The 19987-nt window shown below is 38.1% G+C and overlaps 1 protein-coding gene across 3 annotated transcripts in view; it reads left to right on the forward strand.

Moving 5' to 3' along the window:
• dbn1 (drebrin 1) overlaps positions 1 to 18021 on the forward strand; it is a 118744-nt gene extending 100723 nt beyond the window's left edge. Inside the window, exons 8-16 of one of the 3 annotated variants that reach the window (XM_042498772.2) lie at positions 1388 to 1539; positions 1831 to 1888; positions 3315 to 3371; positions 3685 to 3799; positions 6514 to 6642; positions 12773 to 12898; positions 13074 to 13546; positions 13658 to 13757; positions 14468 to 18021. In XM_042498772.2, the coding sequence (XP_042354706.1) occupies positions 1388 to 1539; positions 1831 to 1888; positions 3315 to 3371; positions 3685 to 3799; positions 6514 to 6642; positions 12773 to 12898; positions 13074 to 13546; positions 13658 to 13757; positions 14468 to 14523 (1266 nt within the window). In that variant the 3' untranslated portion in view covers positions 14524 to 18021. The remainder of the gene's footprint in view (positions 1 to 1387; positions 1540 to 1830; positions 1889 to 3314; positions 3372 to 3684; positions 3800 to 6513; positions 6643 to 12772; positions 12899 to 13073; positions 13547 to 13657; positions 13758 to 14467) is intronic. The other 2 variants (XM_088088115.1, XM_042498773.2) reach the window with 2 other exon arrangements.
• The last annotated feature ends 1966 nt before the right edge of the window (positions 18022 to 19987 follow it).

The following is a 19987-nucleotide window of genomic DNA, read 5'->3' on the forward strand; positions in this document are numbered from 1 at the left end:
CAGCTGTGATTGCATTGCACTCACCGCCACTTAATTTGGAGGTCACACTAAAAGTGAGTGTGCTCGAATGTTGCATTGCATAGGAAAACTGTGCAGTGAAGCAAATGCAGTCGGTCAAACGTGAAATTGTGATTCATTTCAGCAAAAGTTAGTGTGCTTTGACACAAAGTAATCTGTCACTAACACATGTAACAAAGCAGTACTTTCATGTATTAAATGAAGGAGATATAATGTGTTAGTAAGTTGTAGAGGTGTTGGTAGGTCTATTTTTTAACTTTGGCTGTAGCTTTATAGTCACCTCACAGACACGAGAGTGGTATCAATTTCTTCATCTGATTATTGAATAAATACAGTTAATGTGAGCTCCAGCTGTGTTTGGAGTGGAGTGGAAGTGAAGTACAAAGTCAAATGATGCAACGTCATCCAGCTACGTTGCCCTCAGCATGTTCAAACAAAATGTAAAATGACAGCGTGTTTCATTGAGCTTCAGGGATGTCACCAGATCTGCCCTTCACTGCTTCAGAAACCGTAGATATCGAGCTAAACAGCAACGTTCAGCATTACTAAATGAATCGATTAGTCGACGGGCAGATAATTAACCCTTTGAAACAGTTTAAACAAATTGAGTTGATTTCTTTCAAAACCATGGGAGGAAGGTATTTAACAAGGGAAGAAAATATGACCCAAAATTTGGCAAAAAATAATAAAAAAGTACAAAAATGAGACAGAACAAAAAGGTTCAAAAGGTCATTTATTCCTGCTGCTAGAAATGACACTCTGTAATTGTAATTTGTGTTTGGTATTTGTTGTTGTATTAATTTGTTTTGTTTTATGTCTTCTTATAACTGCTGACTGTGATTCAAATTTCCCCCCTGGGTATAATAAAGATATTGAACCTTGAACCTTTCTCCCTACTTTATTCTAGGTTTAAAAAAATAATAATTTTCTACATCTACTTTTTACTCTACTTTTTTTATGCAATTTGTAGAACATTTGATACCAAGTTGCTCATTGACTTTTCCCCACATTTTTGAAATAAATCGCACCAATTTGCTCAGTGTTCAAAGGTTTTAATACTTGTTAAAGGCACCTGAAAGCAGCACGAGAAAATTGAAGTCCTCCAAGTTTCAAAGGGTTACTTAGCAATAAAAAGCTTTATACAATAACACCCCCCCCCCCCAACACACACACACAGTCATGTAAATAAAAACACAAAAAAATTGTACTAATTAAAACCGCAACTGAGGAAATGCTTCCATAAGGGAGGAAACACCAAAGGCAGGAAAAAAACAATAGGTAAAAGATGAAAAAGTAAATAAATAAGGAAGTTGATAAAAAGACTGTGAATATTTACACTAATGTCTTGTTTTTTATGTATGTTCTCCAGCGCGAGGAGGAGGTGAGGAAGGAGGAGGAGAAGAAGAAGGCAGCAGAGGAGCGGCAGCGCTTTGAGCAGGAGCGAATGGAGCTGGAGAGGAAAGAGCAGGAGAGCCGAGAGCAGAGGTACCGCGAGAGGGAGAGGCAGATCGAGGAGCACAGGTGAGGAACAGATACACAAACAGTCAACACCATACTTAAACATAATCATAAACATACAGCAGAGCTAAAAGACAAATGATGACAGAGTGACATCCACAATATGTTATCTACATATTCTTCAAAATTTATAGGAGCACTCACTGTTTCAGTTCAGGTTTATATGTGTTTAAGAGTAACATCTGACCTTAAGCAGAAGTTAAAGTAAAGTTTGCTTTCTTCACTTCAACACAAATCATAAACAGACTTTTTACTGAAGTTTTATCTAATCTGTGTGTTTGTGTGTGATAACAGGAAGAAAATGCAGGAAGAGGAAGAGGCCAAAGAAAGGTTGCGGAACCAGACCACCATAGTAAGTTTCTGTTTATAAATCTGCAATCATGACTCTGCTGGTTATTAATTATTCATTGCAGTAGATTATTCAGTACCCCAAACAATTTAAGTTCAGTTGTAGCATCATATGGTGCTCATCCAACAGGTTCAGCTTTTTTAAATTTGATTATTTCCACATGATTTGGTTGTTTCTGTGTCTGCTCCCTCTGCCCATCAAAGCATCGCTTCTTTCCCCAAAGGACGGTTAAGAGGTGGTTTGCACGCCTCTGGTTTTTGTCATGCTGTGACCCAAAAATGAAATCAATTTGTGAGAAAGTGGGGTTTGTCTTTGAAAGGAGTGATTATATGCTTTTTTTGCTTTTTCAAAGAAGAATTTTATGTCTGGCAGTGAGAGTGTTTTCAGTCTATCAGTGTGTGTGGGTGGTTTATTTTTCACATCTTGCAATCAGCTGCCTGCTGCGTCGTAGCACAGCTGTGATATTTCAGCTAATCTTCTCAACATCTTAATCTCTGTCCTCGCGATGAGTTCACAGGCAGCAGTTAGGTTGTCTTGCTCAAGGAACTTTAGGGATCGTTTGTTACTGATGGAAGTGAGGAAAAAACCCAGCAGGATGTCAATGACTGAGCTGCTTCCCCAAATAATCACCCAGAGGAATCATGATCATAATTTCTAGTGTCGCTGCAACAAGAGTGTCTAACTCCATAAGACATGTAAGACATAATACTGCCCTTTTCATTTTGATCGAGCTATTTGTCTAAAGAACAAGATTCATATGCACCTATTTTGCATTAGATAAATGTTTTGGAAAAAACATTTTATCAACCTATTGGCAATAGTTCTTATAAAAAGATCCATTCACAGCTGTTTTGTTGACAGGAAATATGCTAAAGAGCATCGAAATTCCTAAAAGTGTAAGAATTTTTACTAATTAAAGAAATATTTTATGCTTCCTTAAACAAGATGTATGCAGGTCTCAAAAGTCTTTAAAAGCACTGAATTTAGTTTCCTATTTTTAAAGTCTAAATTTATTACACAAAAGTTTTTTATACAGCCTGCATATATGTATGATTGTTGTGACTATTATTGTGCTGCAAGAGGCTGCTCACTACCACAGTAGCAATAGGAAGCTACTTCAATGAATTCAATGACAGCTTCACTAGATTTTGTACTCGTTTAATCAAGATTATTTCTTTTTTCTTTAATTTTATTGTCACCACTATTGTTTCTCTGCGGTAGAAAAAAAATCACGGTCTCTATTGCCCCTTGCTGGTGGCATCATGTGATTATTCTGTTCACTATATGAGCTGGATCTGTGTTCAGTCATTAAGGGATTCATCTAAACATTACTGGAAAAACAGAATAATTTGGTTTTTATACTTGAATTACTGTTTGGCAGCAAGTTTTTCTTCTTTTGCATCTTCATTTCTATCCTTCTTCTCTGCAGGCAGCAGAGCCGAGCATCGAGGACCTCAACCTAGACAAGAAGGAGTCTGAGGTGGAGGTGAGTCTGACTGAGCACCTTCACAAAAGTTGAATTGTGTAGTAACTCAACTCGTATAAAGGATAAAAATGCCTTCTGCCATCATCCATTTTGAATGTGTTTCTGTGAAGATGTTAATCTTTCCTGCAGAATTAAGCGTAATAAATCATTTACGAATCTTTGTTGATTAGCTGTTCCTTCTGGTTATTTTCAAGGAACTCAGAACAGTATTGCTTAATCCAGACTGCTGAATAGTGTGTGTGTGTGTGTGTGTGTGTGTGTGTGTGTGTGTGTGTGTGTGTGTGTGTGTGTGTGTGTGTGTGTGTGTTTCCAGGAGGCAAAGGCTATTATCGCTCAGCGGTCAGGAAACCCTCGAGAGTTTTTCAAGCAGAAGGAGAGAGCCATGACCATCTGTGTCGACACCTCGCCCGTCTCCATCCACAGGACCGGTAAACACTTTAAAACTCAACTTACAATCATCTTCTAGGTTCAGTTTATTCTCATGAAATACTGGAAAAACTATGAACAAAAAGAGCAGTAAAAAAACAGCATACAATAAAGTAGAAGACTGAACTTAATGAGGTAGAAACTTACTGTGAACTAACTCTGAAGTTTGACACCATTATCCAGTAGCTTCATACTGGTGTTTTACACAGTCTTGGTAACTTGGAGAAAACAAGGATCATCAAAGAGACAAAAAATTCACTCAAACGAGGGAAAGCTGTTCTCATCCTTCCATCTAACAGCCCTAAAAACTATTTAAAACCAGGACAGAAAATGTTTTTATGCCATAACCACCTCAGCAGTTTTTCTTTGGGGTTTGTTAAAGACAACATTATTGTTTTTCTACTCAGAAATTCATGCAGATGAAGTTTTGACCCAAGCAAGTCTTTGAAAATCAAACATCTGCCTCTAACAGTGGTGGGATAAGTACAATTACTCAAGTACTGTACTAAATTAAAGTACAGGCATGTGAAAGTGTGATGACTTGTAGTTGAGTAATTTTAGACTGTGGTATTTGTTGATCTTTTACTGATCACCTCAAAAGTGATCTTACTTTCCAACATGAGCCACATATACCAGACCAAAAGTGAGGATTTCTTTAGCTGTAATTCCACCAAAGCTGAGAAGTGCAGGCATGAGGAGCATCAGTTTTCTGTCCTGGTTCAGTGTGAAGTCTGTGATGGAGAGATGACGCACCTGAAGGAGACTCCAGGGGTGGAGGAGGGAGGCAGTGGGTGGGTGTGAGGGATCATGACATTTGAATCACTGTTTGTCAAGTTCAATATGTCATTTATCACGTTCGACATCTCCTCAGCTGCTGCTTACTTAGATTAGTCATTTTCAGAGATGCTTTTTTATCGCTGAAGGTTTTGGAAGAAGACATTTATGACACGATTTATGATATCACATCCTAAATCTCAACATAAAGGAGTCAACACTAAAACCACCAGACAATCTCTTTTCTCACTGTTGAATGGCTGCTGTTTGGACTCTTCTTGCTTCTTTATGAGATTTTAATTTTCCTATTTACGTTGTTGTATGTTGTTTGTGTGCAGCGTTTGTCATGACTCTGCTTTAAATAGAGATTGAGGATCTCAGTGGCAAGGGTTTATTTTCACTGGGGTTAGAGTAACTTGCTTTTCTTATATTTTTCATCCTTACCTTTACAGTTTCATGATGATTTTCTTTCTAAAACCTTTCCAATGTGTCGTCTGAGGAGAGAGAAAGTTGCTCAAACTGTTGATACTCATTTATATCACCTTTAATTAATTGTGCACTCAATAATCTAAGAGTAATAATAACATTTTTTAAACACAAGTGTTCCGAGACTTTTGCCCCTCCGTTCAGCTTTGAAGTAAGTGAATTTGTCGCAGAAATCAATCCTTAGCTTTATGTGAAAAAACTTTTGTGGCAATGAAAGTGACATCATCCAGCAAATAGGCTGCATTGGTCAGTCAGATATATGCAAGTATATTCCTGGTAGAGTCTTTTTTTTAAGGTTAACAACAATGAAATGATTGTCGTTATACTGTAATAAGAGTCTCATAGTTTTATTATCTGATATAATTTCGAGTTCTTGGATCATATTTCAACACCTAACCTGTACCTGAACAACAGGCCACCATCAACACAGCCCCTTGCATTTTTGTAATACAGCGTGCCCACTTACTGTCAGACTGGTGGACATTTTGGGGTCTGAGAGGAAGGTCTGTAGAGACTTTTCAGCGCTGAAAGAAAAAATACTTTCATTTTTTTTTCCAGTTTTGGTTGGGTAAAAAGAGATTTGTTTGAAAGACTAGAATCTAAGTTCGATTGACAGTAGAAGCCCAAATATACGTGTATCAGGTCTCAAAATAATTAGGATTTTAGGAAGCGTTGGCGCATTGATCATAGAGCAATTAACATGACAGTTTTTTGTTGGACCTTTTTTTTTTAAAGCACAATAACCAACTTCACCATACTGTGTTATTTTCCAACAAGTGAAGAAGCGGGAGACTAAGTCTTCAGTGACTCAGAATTCTTTTCTGGGATTCATTTTCCAGAATTATTAATTTGATGGTTTCAAAGAAACAGAAACGTATAAAAAGCAACAAACTCCGTCAGCATCTCATTTCTGCCGAACTGCGTGCTGTCTACAGGCAGTTAATGTAAAGCCACACTAACCTCTTTTCTTTCTTTCTCTCTTTCCCTTTTTTCTTTCTTTCTTTTTTGCCTTGCGGGGTTTCTTCTTCCACCTCTGCACTCATTTGACCCCCCATTTGTGTTCACCATCCTCATTCCTCACTTTTTCATATACTTATTCACCCACTCCTCTACTCTTTGACATCTTTGATTTCTCTATTTTGTGGAACAACTTTGTTTTTTTCCTCCTCTGGCAACTCTTCATGTCTTTTTCTTCTTCACGGGTTTTCACTGGACTCTCTGACTTTCCCACAATCCTTTCTGCTTCTTACTTTTTCTTCTGGTGGTTAACTGGTGTCTTCACTCTGCCTCCTACTTTCCTTCCCTCTCTTGCTTTTTGTCTGTCTTGTCTTCCTGTCTCGTCCATCTTCCCCACATCTTTGTCCTGGTGCGTCGCTTCGTGTCCTTGTTACATGTTTGTGTGTTTGAATCTTCGTTTCCGGGTGTGTGTTTGGCTGTATGTCGTCCTGACTGCCAGGCCGTTTGGACAGCCCGTTCTTGAGGCAGCAGCACAGTCCCAGCAGCCCCAGTCCAACACCCCCACTCCGGGGCACGTCGCCCCTTCGCACCCCGCCACATGCACGGACGCAGCCCACCGCTGCAGCCGGTAGGTACAGCACATAACCGGTAAAAAGCAGAAGAAGAAGACAGATGGACACCAGCAGCTTGGTCAAACATCTCTCCCCAGAAATGAATCCCCTCCACAAAATAAAAAGATGAAATGACAATAATGGAAGATGAAACAGTATGTGAACTCAAAATGTGAGCAATGAAGACACTGACTACATTTACTTGCACACTTACAGAATATCCTGATGTTGAGTCTTATTCTGGTTTTGATCACATTGAAATGAGACATACCAATCATCTTATTATTATTATTCTATATGTGATTCTAACATCCTCTTGGTTTCCTTGCATGAGCAAAGAACAGTTATTCTTTGTTGAACAGAAGTGATCAGAAATCTGGATAAGAGGTGTTTTGCTAATGATCGAATCTCATGAACACACGGCATTCGTCTGATTGAAACAATTATTTACAACAAGTGTGTGCAGTTGAGAGTTTAGTGACCCAACTCTTACTTTTCAAACTTCTCTAAAAAGTAAAAATGTTTTAAGATAAGAAAATTAACAATGTTCTTGCATGAGGCTCATGCTCAAAACCAGAATAAGGTCTCATCCAGGTTTACAAAACTAGTTACTCAACTGGGAAACTCCAAACACTTGCTAGTATCTGGATACTGGTGTGCAAGTAAACCTCCAAATACACCACAGAGAGCCTGTGAAATTTCCACTTTGAATATTGGACAAGACTTCTAAAAAGTCATTTGAATTGACAAGTATTTTGAAAAATTAGGAATCAGTGACAGATGCAATGTTTAAGGTTAATTTCTGGCTAGGATCAGAGAAGATTTTATTATTATATATAATACCTAAACATTTAAAGAAATGGCCATGAAGAAAAAAACAACCATTGTAAAGAAAAGACAGCAGGAATTAGATGATGCCTCGCAGATTAACACAGTTTATCACATTTTTAAGTCCACATGCATTTTCATCATTTCATCATTTTCGTATTCCGCTCTACTTAGCGTATACACACTTTCACAACCCACACATCTGCGCACCAACCCTTAAAATCACCCCCATCACCTCCCGGCGAATATACCTCCAAACCCTACCCTCCATGTCCTAACACTTAACGACAACTTTCATCTCCACGTTACAAATTAAAGTAGTCAATTCACTGATGAAATCATTTGTGTTAAAGGGTAAGTTTGGTTAAATTTTGTATTTTTCTTCTCGTCAACAAATACCATAAAAAGTAAAAAGTAAAAAAGCAAAAGTAAATCCACCCTACTAACAAGTATTGTGTGTGTATTAAAACCTGATATATCTTATTATTCTGTGGTAGAGAGCTCCACTGTTGTCCAAAAACTGGTTAAAATATGATAAGGGCTGCACTGTTGCACTGGGTGATGTGTTCCTGCATTAACATGAACATACACACTGTAGTTCATTTTGACTCAAACCCACATACACTCCACTGCTGCCACAAACAATATGTTACCAAATGTAGATTAATTAGCCACTGTAAGTAGTCCCTAACAAATGCACTACCTTCAGTGGGAACCAATGGACGTGGAGCTGAGAGTCACAGACATGAAGTCATATCACCAGTATTGTCCTTTAAGCACAGATAAGTCAGCTATCAATTTAAATTTTGTAATTACAGTCACAGCTGTAGCATACAGAGTATCACAGTAGCTTACAAATTTATTTCTGAAAAAGACAAACTTGCGCGATTTTTGGCAAAAAATACCTTTTTAGCATTGGTGCTAGGAGCATCTGTACAACGTCCTACAGTAGACAAAAATATTTTAAACCTTTTCACCATCAAAGCCATCTCATGGCTCACCTACCTTTTTATCTTCCTTGCTAATAAGCAGGCTAACACAAGCTCACAAGCATTTCACTAAATGCTAATAGATAATAAAATGCCCTTTATGGCTGTAAACCATAAAGCTCTTTGTCGGTTTGTGTTATAGATGTCTGTCGTCCCTTCAGTCTTCATCCTTTAGATGTCGTCTAGTCAGCTGCTGGTGTTGAATTATTTTTGTAAATGTTTCTGTTTTTTTCCTGATGTTTTGTTATTTTTAAATTAGCAATAAGGTCGTTTTACTTCTCACAGGGATAAAGAGCTGTTACTACAGAATCTCACTGGTTTTCTATCACCTTCTTTTCTGATCCTCAATCTCATGCCTCTGATCCTGGATCTGCACACACACACACACACTCAAATACACACGGCCGCTTTTAACCGACTGACCATACTGTGAGTGTTTGTGTATGAATGTGTGTATGTGATGTCGTCAAGCCGGCCGTCAGCTTGTTGGCCTTTGACAGAATATGAATCTTTGACCTGAGCTGATCTAGCTGTCATTCTGTTTTGAGACCATAATGGTGACTCTGCATGTTTAGGCCCATTAACTACAAGAATCCATTGGCCTTTTCCTTGGAGAAACCTCTGACATCCAAAACTTGAAGGGAAACCTCACTCACAATATGATCATGTGTATATCATTTACCCACCTTGTGTTACATTAAGTTCAAGAATAAAACTTTGTTTTTGAAAACTAGAGAAAAAAAACAGCAAAACTATATCAAAACATTCATTTACAAACTCTCACAAAACGTGCAGTATAATCCAAGTCTCATTTATCCAGTTGTATGCTCAGCACTTCCCAATCACATGCATTTTTGCTGACTCATTTCTGCATAACCAGTCTCACATATGGACGAGAAGCGCACCTTGGCTAGTGTGTGCATTTGAACTCTGCTCAATGGAATGCACAACCACAGTACTTATGTACACACTTTCCTTATGCAGAAGTATTTTTAAAAAAGTAAAAGTAAATATTATACTTCAAGAGTTCTGTGAGAGTTTATAAACTTAACTTTTAAACTCTTGCTGTTGTTGTAGCAGCTCTCTTTTAATCAGTTCTTCAGGAATTTCCTCTGTTTTTTGGATTCTTTGTTCATTTTGGAAGAATTTGAGGAAAAAAGTTTTCTACACAAAGTTGATGTGTCAGGGGATGACTAATTAATATACACAGGTTCATTTAGGTGGAAAGTATTCCTTTAACGTAACAAACTATGCCGTTAAAGAATTCAGCAGAAAATAAAAAAAAACAAGTTATAAAGATATTATTTTTAATTTGTTTCTTGCACTTAAATGTCTGCTGATTTGCAGTTAAGTGCCAAATAACAGTAATTATTCTACATTGCCTAAATGCATCAACCAAGATTTTTTCCCAACAGTTATTCCCATTGCTGCAGTAACAAGCAAATGTAAAACATCAAGGAAACTAAATGTAAACTAAACTATTTTTTATTAGTTAATATGTTTCTGCCTCCTCACAAGTAGAATAGAGAGATGTTGCTGCTGCATTTGGAATATATTTGAGATGTCTTAGCACCACAAATAAAAGTCCATTCATTTCAAAACCTGGACAAAAAAACAAACAAACAAACAATCTGAATAACTTACAAATGTTGCATTCACAAGGAATCTGGCAAATGGTAGGCAGACGGACAACACCTTCTTAAAAGCACAGGAAAAACAAATCTGACAAAATGTCAGGACAATTAAATGAAGCATGCATGACAATATGTTGCAATGGTGATGCTGTACTGTTAACAAGTAATGGAATAAAAGTATTTCATGAAATGCTCTGCTGTTGACAGTATTCTCTGGCAGCCCACAGCTAATTTTACTAAATTACCATCTGGTCTACTGTCTCTGACTCTATGTGAATCCGGCATTAGGTAAGGCAGAAAATGTGTCAGCATGGATCAAGATAAAAATGCTTTGGAAAGTTAACAGCAATAATGTAGTTAACTGGGGCAAAATCATGCAGACCGCCTTTATGGTCCACAGTGTGTGTTTTTGCATGTCTGTAGGTGCTGTAATGGCACATATTATGCTGGGTGGGCAAAGAACCGGTTCATCACTGACAGTTCTCTTTAAATTCAATCCTTCCTTTATGATAAAAGGGTTTGGACAATTTTCTAAACTGCTTTCCACTTTCAGTAAAAGATCAGTTCTGTTAAACAGTACTTACAGTAATTACCCTGAGAGTTGAATTGGAGAACCCACCAAGCAAGACCTCACTGAGCTGGATGTGCGATTAATCATTTTAACAAGCAAAGTGACGCTGTGGTTGTTCATCCATGGTTTGTTGTGTCCTCTGGGAAATCTTGTTCTGGTTTCTGAACAGGACATCTGACTTCAACAAGCATGAAATCATCGAAACATCTGAGAAAAAGTGACATTTTCATTGTAGAAGTGGTTCTCTTGACTGTGACTGACGCTGTGTTGATGTTTGTCATACTGACTTGTATTCCTGGATGTGGTGTCAGCGTTGTGACTTGCCCACAATGTGTCCACATGCATTGATGGCATAATCATGAATGTTCAGTTCATATCTAATTTTTGTTTCATGACTTGCTGGATCGTAATGATTGTGTCTTGATTTTGGTGACAACTTGCCTGGAATACGCCACCGTCCTATTCACCAGTATCAGTTTTCGTCAACCTTTCCAGTAACTCGGCCATGACTACTTCCAGTGTGTGCTAGGGGCATCACTTGTCAAGTGTCACATGGCAATTCCCCCTGTGCTGGTTGCATTTAAGTCTTGCACTGCTATTCTGCTTATGACAGGGTAGTCAAGTCTCAAGCATTTGGAACCAGACATTTGCTTCAGGCACAAATAAGACAAATGAGACAATTCAACAAAAAAACTTCTTGATGAACAATGTGAAGAGTTTACATCCATGGATCTGTGAAGCTGGGCTTGAACTGCACTAAATAGAATGTGAAGCTAAGGCTAATGTAAATTTTGTCAGATTTGCAGGTATTTAGTCATAAACAAGTATTGGTAAAATAAAAAAAAATGACCTGATGGTAGTACTGAATAAAAAGTCTGAGGATTACCAAAACCATTGAGATTCATCCTGAGGGAACCACAAATGCCTTTACCAAATGTCATGACAATCCATCCACTTTCTCAAGACATTTCACTCAAGACTGTAAATATGAACCTTATGGTGGTGCTACAAAAAAATCTAACTGGTAAATCATAAAATATATATATATGGATACGATATAAGATAATTGACCTGGTAGTGGCACTAGACAAGAAGTCAGGGGATCAACAGAGTCATTAGGAATGATTGCCTGATATCAAACAGAATTATCAACTTATTACACTCCTTTTGCTGGCTTCAGTCTGACATAACATCCAATTTAACAGATTTCTTTGGCAGAGGGCGATTCAATTTTTAACCAAGAAACCACTGTTTTATTTCACAATGCCAGATGAATGAGTCAGTACCCGCTTGTTGGCATGGATGGATTCAAATGTCTGGTTCCAGGCAATAGGAATCATCCTCTGGACTCCAAAAACATCTGAACCAATTTTCTTAGCAATCCATTTGATGGTTGTGGAGATTTGTCAATCTGGACCAAAGCAGTGAACCAGCCAACTGATCTGCAGACATTATCATCCATAGAGCCAATCTGCCAGCATGGCTAAAATTAAACCTATAAAGTTCAAATAGTTCAGCACAACATCTGAACAACATTAAACTTTCATATTTTGGTCCTCAAACTTTTCAGAGTGCAAAAGGTGATTTGAGAGTTTTGCCTCTTTCACTTTGCGCTACAAAGTTTCTGTTAAAACTTCCATGCAATTAATGCCTGACCTGTCATGGTAATGTCACCAGCTTGAGTCTCATCCACACAGAGTCTGATTGGATCAGTGACTGTATATGTCCATTCACTGGTGGTGTGATTGCAAAAGTTGCGTGATTTTGTGCAGTTTTCCATGTGTTGAAGTAACACAGAATGTGACCAGAGGTTAGAAAAGCAGTCAGCTTCACAGCATTAAAGCTTCCTGTCAGCATCATGTGATTCAGGATACTTTCAAAGAAGAAAGCCTTTAGCCTAAGTAGATTTCATTCAAAACAGATTGACATCCATTAACCCTAAAATTGTGGGACATTCTGACAAAACAAAACAAGCACAAAAATCACTGCTTGTGACATTTCAGTTAAGCATTCTGTGTCAATCAACACATCTGGTGTTGAATGTGATTATGTTATAGGAGGATTTAGGGGAAGACTTTTTGCTTTGTGCCTTTTCGACGTCTTTTGTGTCATTCTGTCCCTCTAGGGGACAATGACGATGAAGCAAGCACAGAGCGCAACATGGCCGCTGTGTCGCCCATTCCTAAAATAGTCACCACGCCCATCAAAGAGGACTTCTGCAGGGAGGAGGAGGAATGCAGAGACGAGTGGGGTAAGAGTGAAACTCACTTTGAAATGTTATCAATAAGATGCCGATGAAAAAGGTTAGATGTATTCTTCAGCCAAATTTAATTACTGTAGATGTTTACACATCATTTGACCTGCAAATCATCGAATCAGCTGTTGAGTTATGATAAAATATTATTGTTATTATGTTTTGTTTTCAGGTTCGGTGCCAAAGACGGAGCAGAAACCGCCAGTCCAGGAGTCAGCACCGGCAAAGCCCGTGCAGAGCGTCGCCCCGCAGGCCCGTGACTCCTCCGGCTTCTCTGTGTGGGACTCTGGGACAGACAGCCTGGTCGACCTGTGGGACAGCAGCTCCGGCCCGGCCCCCAAACCCTCCCAGACCTCCCAGTCCTCCAATCTGGTGGATCTGATGGACGACGCCAATGATCCGCCCAGCACCGCCGCCACCAGTGGAAAGCCTCAGCCCCTCCTCAGCTTCGATGAGATGATGGACGGGACCTTCTGCCCGAGCGCCGATGACGACCCTACCAGTCTGGTGGACGTGACGGGCTCTGACCAGATGACCCTCAGCTACCAGCATGCACTGCAGCATGCATCTGGGGAGATGCAGGAGCTGGATGATGGACAACTGCTGATGACCAACGGGGAGACGCTGCTGAAAGAAGGGACTCAGGTCAGACAGGTTAAAATTGCTCCTGCTGTGCATTAAAAAGACCTTTTCTGTCTTTTCTCTTCGTTAACAGTTTTTGTCTTCATACCTCTGCCTGCCTCTTGGTTCCCATAGGCGAGTGAGGGCTATTTCAGCCAATCACAGGAGGAAGAATTTGGCCAATCAGATGAGTCCTCAGCTAAACCTGCACCGGTCTTTTATAACAAGCCACCAGGTGAGATACGTAACAAAATGACAATATTGATTTTTGAAATTTATTTTTTATTTCAGTGTTTCTCTTCTAACATGCACAAACAAAATCATGTGGAAGAGGAAAAAGAAAAGAGACAAAACAAAAAAAGCACTATTAAATAAAAAGACTGAAACAACATCCCGCCCAAAAAAACACTACACATTAACACACTGTCTCTCTTTTCTCCCAGATAAGTGCTCTAATTGATATGTTTCAAATGTGAACAGATACAGTCTTTGTGAATCCTCTACACTCACAAAATCAATATCTGGTTTTATTTGACTGAGCAAAGCATTGTGCAGCTCACAGTAAATAGGGACAGTAGAAAAACAAAATGGAAATCATTTTCTGTATTGCTTAATCACACTGGACAGATCGGCTTTATTTTTATTCTACGTTCAAATACTGTCCAGTTTCAACAGTCAAAAGGAAAAATACCACATCTCAGCTAAGCACATTTTTTAAATTTTTAGGGAAAACACATTTTCTCTAAACAAACCAAAATTGAGGGGCCTTTCCATTATTGCATCCACTCCATTTATTTCTATGATGGTAGGCTAAATATTGGAATCAGCTCTCTGTATAATGTAGCCACTGTAGCAACAATATATACATGAATATAATAATAATAATAATGTCATAGTAATCTTTCATAGAATAAATGAACCCAACAAATCTGTTTGTGTGCTCAGAGATTGACATTACGTGCTGGGACACGGACCCCGTGGTCGAGGATGACGACGACTAACCGGCCAATCATACTCAACCACCGGACCAAGAGGAAGTAGGAAGTGCGCTTCGTGAAGAAACAGATTTTTTTTCTAAAAAACAAAACACAAACAAACAAAAAAAAGTAATAATAATAACAAATCTTGCATCAAAACTACTTCTGTATTATCTTTTAGAGGAAAACAAAACAGTAGCCACCGAAAAAAAAGGAGATGGGGTTTGAGTTCTTGTTAAAGATGGTTTGAAGGCTCAATGGGTTTTTTTTTCTGTGTTTGTTATTTTATTTATTTGTTTTTCCTTCTTTTTTTTCTTTTCTTTTTTGCTATGCAGATGTAATAGGCCGGAGCGAGGGGACTTTTGTTTGTGTAAATGGTTTATTACACATTAACGTAGCGCACTGCTGCATATTAGAGACAATGAAGCCCATTGTGTGGCAGGCAGCCGACACATCTAGTCTGTAGTGCTTTAATAACACCCTATAAAACTAATACAGTGGATCATTACAGCTGCCATGTGTATCTTCACTCTTTCTTTTCTTACCTCTTTTTCACCTCCTTCCTTCCTTCTGCCTTCCTTCCAAAATATCCAAAAGTATTCACCTCTGCAAGTCAGTTAATCTTGTATTTAGCTCTCGCTTTAATAAAAAAAGGTGAAGCATTTATTTATTCTGATGTATCTTTCACTAACAGCTGATGGGATCCCGAGGAAATCTTTTCTGAATTGAGTCAAATTGTGACTCAGTTTTTAAATTTCGCTCCTTTTGTATGATTTGAAGACTGAATTCAAGATTAAATGGCTTGTACATCTGGTTGCTTTTTTCAGTGCACTTTTATTTCTTCTTCTGCCTCCTTGTGGATGAACTGCAGCTTCTCAATCAGCCCTCCCCTCTGGTTCCATAAAAAATCATAATTTTTACCCCACTTATATATTTACACAAGCAAAAAAAAAAGCATCTAATCTAGATGAATATACTGTAGATATTTTTCCAAGTGTTAACAGTTTTTTAGGAGAGTTTGGCGAATGAACATGAAGCCACTTTTCAGCTTGTGCACAATAGAAAAAAAAAAGAATCCTTTATATGATTCCTTTCTCCAATAAGACTTTTTCACAAGGCCCTTCATTATGTGGCCATTTTTGGACAGCAGTGGGCACAGTTCCTGTTTGGAGTTGGGGAGTTTTGGGAAGCAGGACATCCTGCCTTTTCATACTTCAAAAATATTAATGTTTATTTCTGGCAGTTAGGCCTTACTGTCCCGCTCAGACAGAGTTGGACGACAGAGGGAGGGTGGGATGAAACATCTGGAAGCAAACTTGGGTCACATGATGTTTGCAAATATTTTTTTGACTTTGTTTTAATCTGTATGGAGAACCAGATGTTCATGATTTCTCACTTTAGTACGGTTTTGTTCATGTGAAATAAGCTGTTGAATTAGGTCAATTTTAGATCCCAAAAGTTTGTCTAAAAATGTCTTTACAGCCAGTGTTGACAGGAAGTGTGATTATAGACTGTCGGAATCTGTGTTCACCAGTGCTGGGGAGTAATAGTTAGCATATCTCAGCTGTTTCTGCTTTACCTTTCACATTTTAATGTTGCTCTTGTAATTTCCCCAGTTTTATGGAAGTGCAATAGAGAACCGCCAGAGCAACCATTCAAGGTGTCGGTAAAATTTCAGCCACTGTAGGTGGGAGTGCTGCCATCAGAGGGTGTCATTTTTGTCATCTTTGTCATTTAAATCCCTGTATTTTGTCTTATGAGGTAACCAGTGCTAAACAGGCACTATATTTATATATTTACAAATTTACGGAGTGACAGTTTGATGGAGAGAAATGAAGAGATGCAGAGATCTCTAGTGTAGCGGGGACCGCGCTGATGAGCAGAAACTGAAGTCTAAGTAGTCAATCAATTTGGAAAATTAGGAAGAAGCCTGTAAAAAATGACAACTGGTGCTCAGCCAACATAACGAAGGTTACAGTATTGTAACCCTAGTTCTGTTAGGACAGACAGAGCCCTCTACTGGACTGTATGGGTAATACTCCTACAAACTCGAGCATGCATTAGCCCACTGAAAATGGCATAAACATAGCCGGCCATTCAGGACATGCTACCTGGATTTGTGCGGAGCCCACCGTGCACTATAACCTCACAAGCTGATCTTACTTTTAGAAATCTAAGAAACTGATTGCCTTGATAAAGTTAACTAAATAAAACTAATAGTTTTATTTATGTATAAAATATATGTAATTGTTAAATTTACTTATATTTTAGTTGTATTTACTTAATGTTTTAAAATTGTTGCAACTTACAAGTGCCAGCTTGTTCTTTGTAAGTTATAACTTAGTTTTTAAGTAAACCATTTAGATGTATTTTTCAAGTTGGCTAAAGTTTGATTGAACATTGATATATTTGTGATAAAATGGCATGACGTGGAGTCCTGTTGAAAGATTTAGACTAAATACTTGCAGTTTTGTTTTTAAATATTTTTTAAGGCTTAAACATGAATTTGTTTTGATTGGTTGATGAGGTTTATTTCCAAAAACACTCTTGAAACGCTCAGAGTGGCATTTTGCTAAGATAAAAATAATTCTGCAATCATTCTTTGTTGTGCTTGCTTTATTTATCAAATGCAATCAATTTCCTAAATACCAAGGAAAAATAACTGTTTAGCTGATTTGACAACATAACATAGTTCCAATATGCTACGATGTGTGACATTTTTTCCATCATGTGCGTTCCTTAAATTTCTCCCTTCATTCTGTATCTCCCTCCATGTATGCCAGCTAGCTGAATTTACCGTTATGGACAAGAAGGGCAGGAAAAATATTATGGGTACTTGATAAGTCACAGAAAAGTTTTGAAATTTTGTCAGTGAAAACGTGTGGGAACCCTAAAGAGAAAGGGATGCTGAAACCTTAATTTGGCTACATGTATTCTATATAATCTGAGGCCGCCACAGCCATTTGCTTTGGCACGTCCTGGCTGGCAATTATATTTATATTTTTATTTATTTTTGAGGAGAGTATTACTCATGAGTCCAGTAGAGTTTGGTGCTTGTGTGAGAATGAACTGCATTTAAAATACTCATATACAACTCTCATTTTAGCCAACGTCTGTGCAGGTGAGTGATTCATCACACGTGATGTGACAACAAATACAACAACACTTCCAGTGTTTGTGTGAAAATATTTGAAAACTTTCTTGACATCTGGTCCTACAAGCAGCTTAAAAAAGCACTAAAAGTGATTCTTAAATCTGACCCATGTCTGCTGCCAGACTGCTTTTGTTCTGTGCCAATGCAAAAAATAATAATTGTTTTTTATTTTTATTGATATGTTTAGTTACCCTGGAAACTGGAGTGAGAAGTGGGGCGGGCCGAGATGGGATGTGTGTGTTTTTAATACCTGTCAAAAAGTGTGCTAGAATTGATTTTCAGGACCTTTTTGAATATTAGCAACAACAGTGTTAGTCTTTTTTTGCTGTAAATTCCTGTAGAAAATAAAAACTCCTAGGCAATAATAACACCTGTGTGTTTGTGTGTAGAGCACTTGGATACTGTGTGTGTTCACTAAACAAGGAGAGTTCAGCTTCACAAGGACTAGTTTGTTCACAGATTAATTTAATTTTGCCATTTTATCCCATCATTCATAAATATGTCGCCAACTAAGCATTTCTTTGGTTAAATTTGGGCTAGGTTTCATTGTTTATTGAGCCTGCAAGTTATTTCTCCAGACACATTGACCCTTTTTTTGCACCATCACTCAGCTGTGGAGGATGAGCTGCTCCAAGAGGGTTTACAGATGGGCCATACTCTCTATTTCTTAATCATTGATTCAACTGGACTCCAGAGAATGCTAAGTGAAATTTTCTTGCATACGTCCCTTTACATGTGCCTTTCAGTCACCTTTTAACTCATCAGAAGTTGGACCTTCCATATGCATTGTGTTTACACTCAACTGAAACTCTGATGACACACAGCTGATCTTCATTTAACTAATTATGTGACCTCTGAAACCAACTGACTCCTCCACTGATGATTCAGGTGTGTCCCCATTAAAGTGGTGAATACTTTTCAAAGGCACTGTAAGTATTAACTTTTGAATTAATACTTTTTTAACATATTAAAAAATGTTCAGATGTTATTTGACAGACTTATAGATCTATTTTGACCTGCAGATTACTGGGTGGTAAGGGGAAAGATGTGAGGACATAAACATGTGAGGATTTGCTTTATACAGTGAGAACTGGATTAAAATTGAAGCCACAAACTGATTCAAAATAAATTAAAATACATCTTGAAGCTGCAAAACTCCATGAATGTTGAGAGCCAGAAAGAATTAAATAAAAAAAAAAAAAAAAGAAAAGTCAGCTTGACAAGGACCCCAAAACATGTCCATGATTAGAAATATTTGTTGTGTCAGAGCTATGTTCAGCCTTTTTCAGGGTCACACAATTTCACTTCCACTGATTGTGGATAAGAAATTGTGGTCTTAAAATGCTCCAGTAGTTTAAAATTAGTAAATAAAATGAGCTGAAAAATAATTTCTAAGTCACGAAAGATAAATGTGCCCTAAAACACAATGGAAAAGACATTTTCAAAATCACCCATGTCACAAACATTAGATGTGGCATTCTGGTAAGTTTTTTTTATTTGTACTTTGAGAAACAGACATTTTTCGACACTGAGACATTCTATTTTTTATTAGTGGCCATTCATGGAGCTTAAATCCCTGGAACCACAACTTCCGAGGCAAAGCAAGGTATGTTTTTTGTTTGTTTGTTGCTGAGATGCTTATATTTAGAGTAAAAATATGTATTTCAGTTATTTAGTTTAGGAATATTTCCACCAATGCAGTCTCGTGGTGGAGGTTAAGAGAGGGATTGCCAAAATGAGAATGGTGGGATGAGTAGCAGGACTGGACACTGTTTGTGATGAAGACTGGAGGTCAGTGGGGAGGAGGAGGGTCGCCTCTGTTTGTCCTGATATGACAACTGACAGCAGCATAGAGGAGAATAGTACTAAATTTCACTGCAACAATATGGTTGGTTTAGGGAGATCTAAGCAAAATCTAGCAGGAACAACTTGGAATGCCTTCTGTGGTGAGCTGATAGACCAGGAGTGAGACTTCTGAATAAAACCAGAGCATAAAGAGAGTCTTCATGATTGAACTTCTGCTAACCATCATTTGACTGCAACATGCAACTCGTGAATTTACTTTTAAATGATTTATCAGATGTTTGAGTCTGTCCTCCCAAATAAAAGGATGTTTTAGCAAATGTCCCAAAACAGTGTACATGTAGAAACTACGACCAGTGCATAAGGTAAAAAGAAGGAAGTCAGGATACGTTAGAAAGCCAAGAAGTGAGGAGGTCAAGGCTGAGAGATCAAACGAGGAAACATCTGTCTTGAGCACAGGAGGCCGCTGTGTGTGTCACGTTTCCAACTAACAATTAATGTTGTCAACGCGGTTATTAATGTAATCATGAA

Source organism: Plectropomus leopardus, chromosome 15 (assembly GCF_026936395.1).
Source record: "Plectropomus leopardus strain MGB_pleo_1.0 chromosome 15, ASM2693639v1, whole genome shotgun sequence".
Classification (NCBI taxonomy): Eukaryota; Metazoa; Chordata; class Actinopteri; order Perciformes; family Serranidae; genus Plectropomus; species Plectropomus leopardus.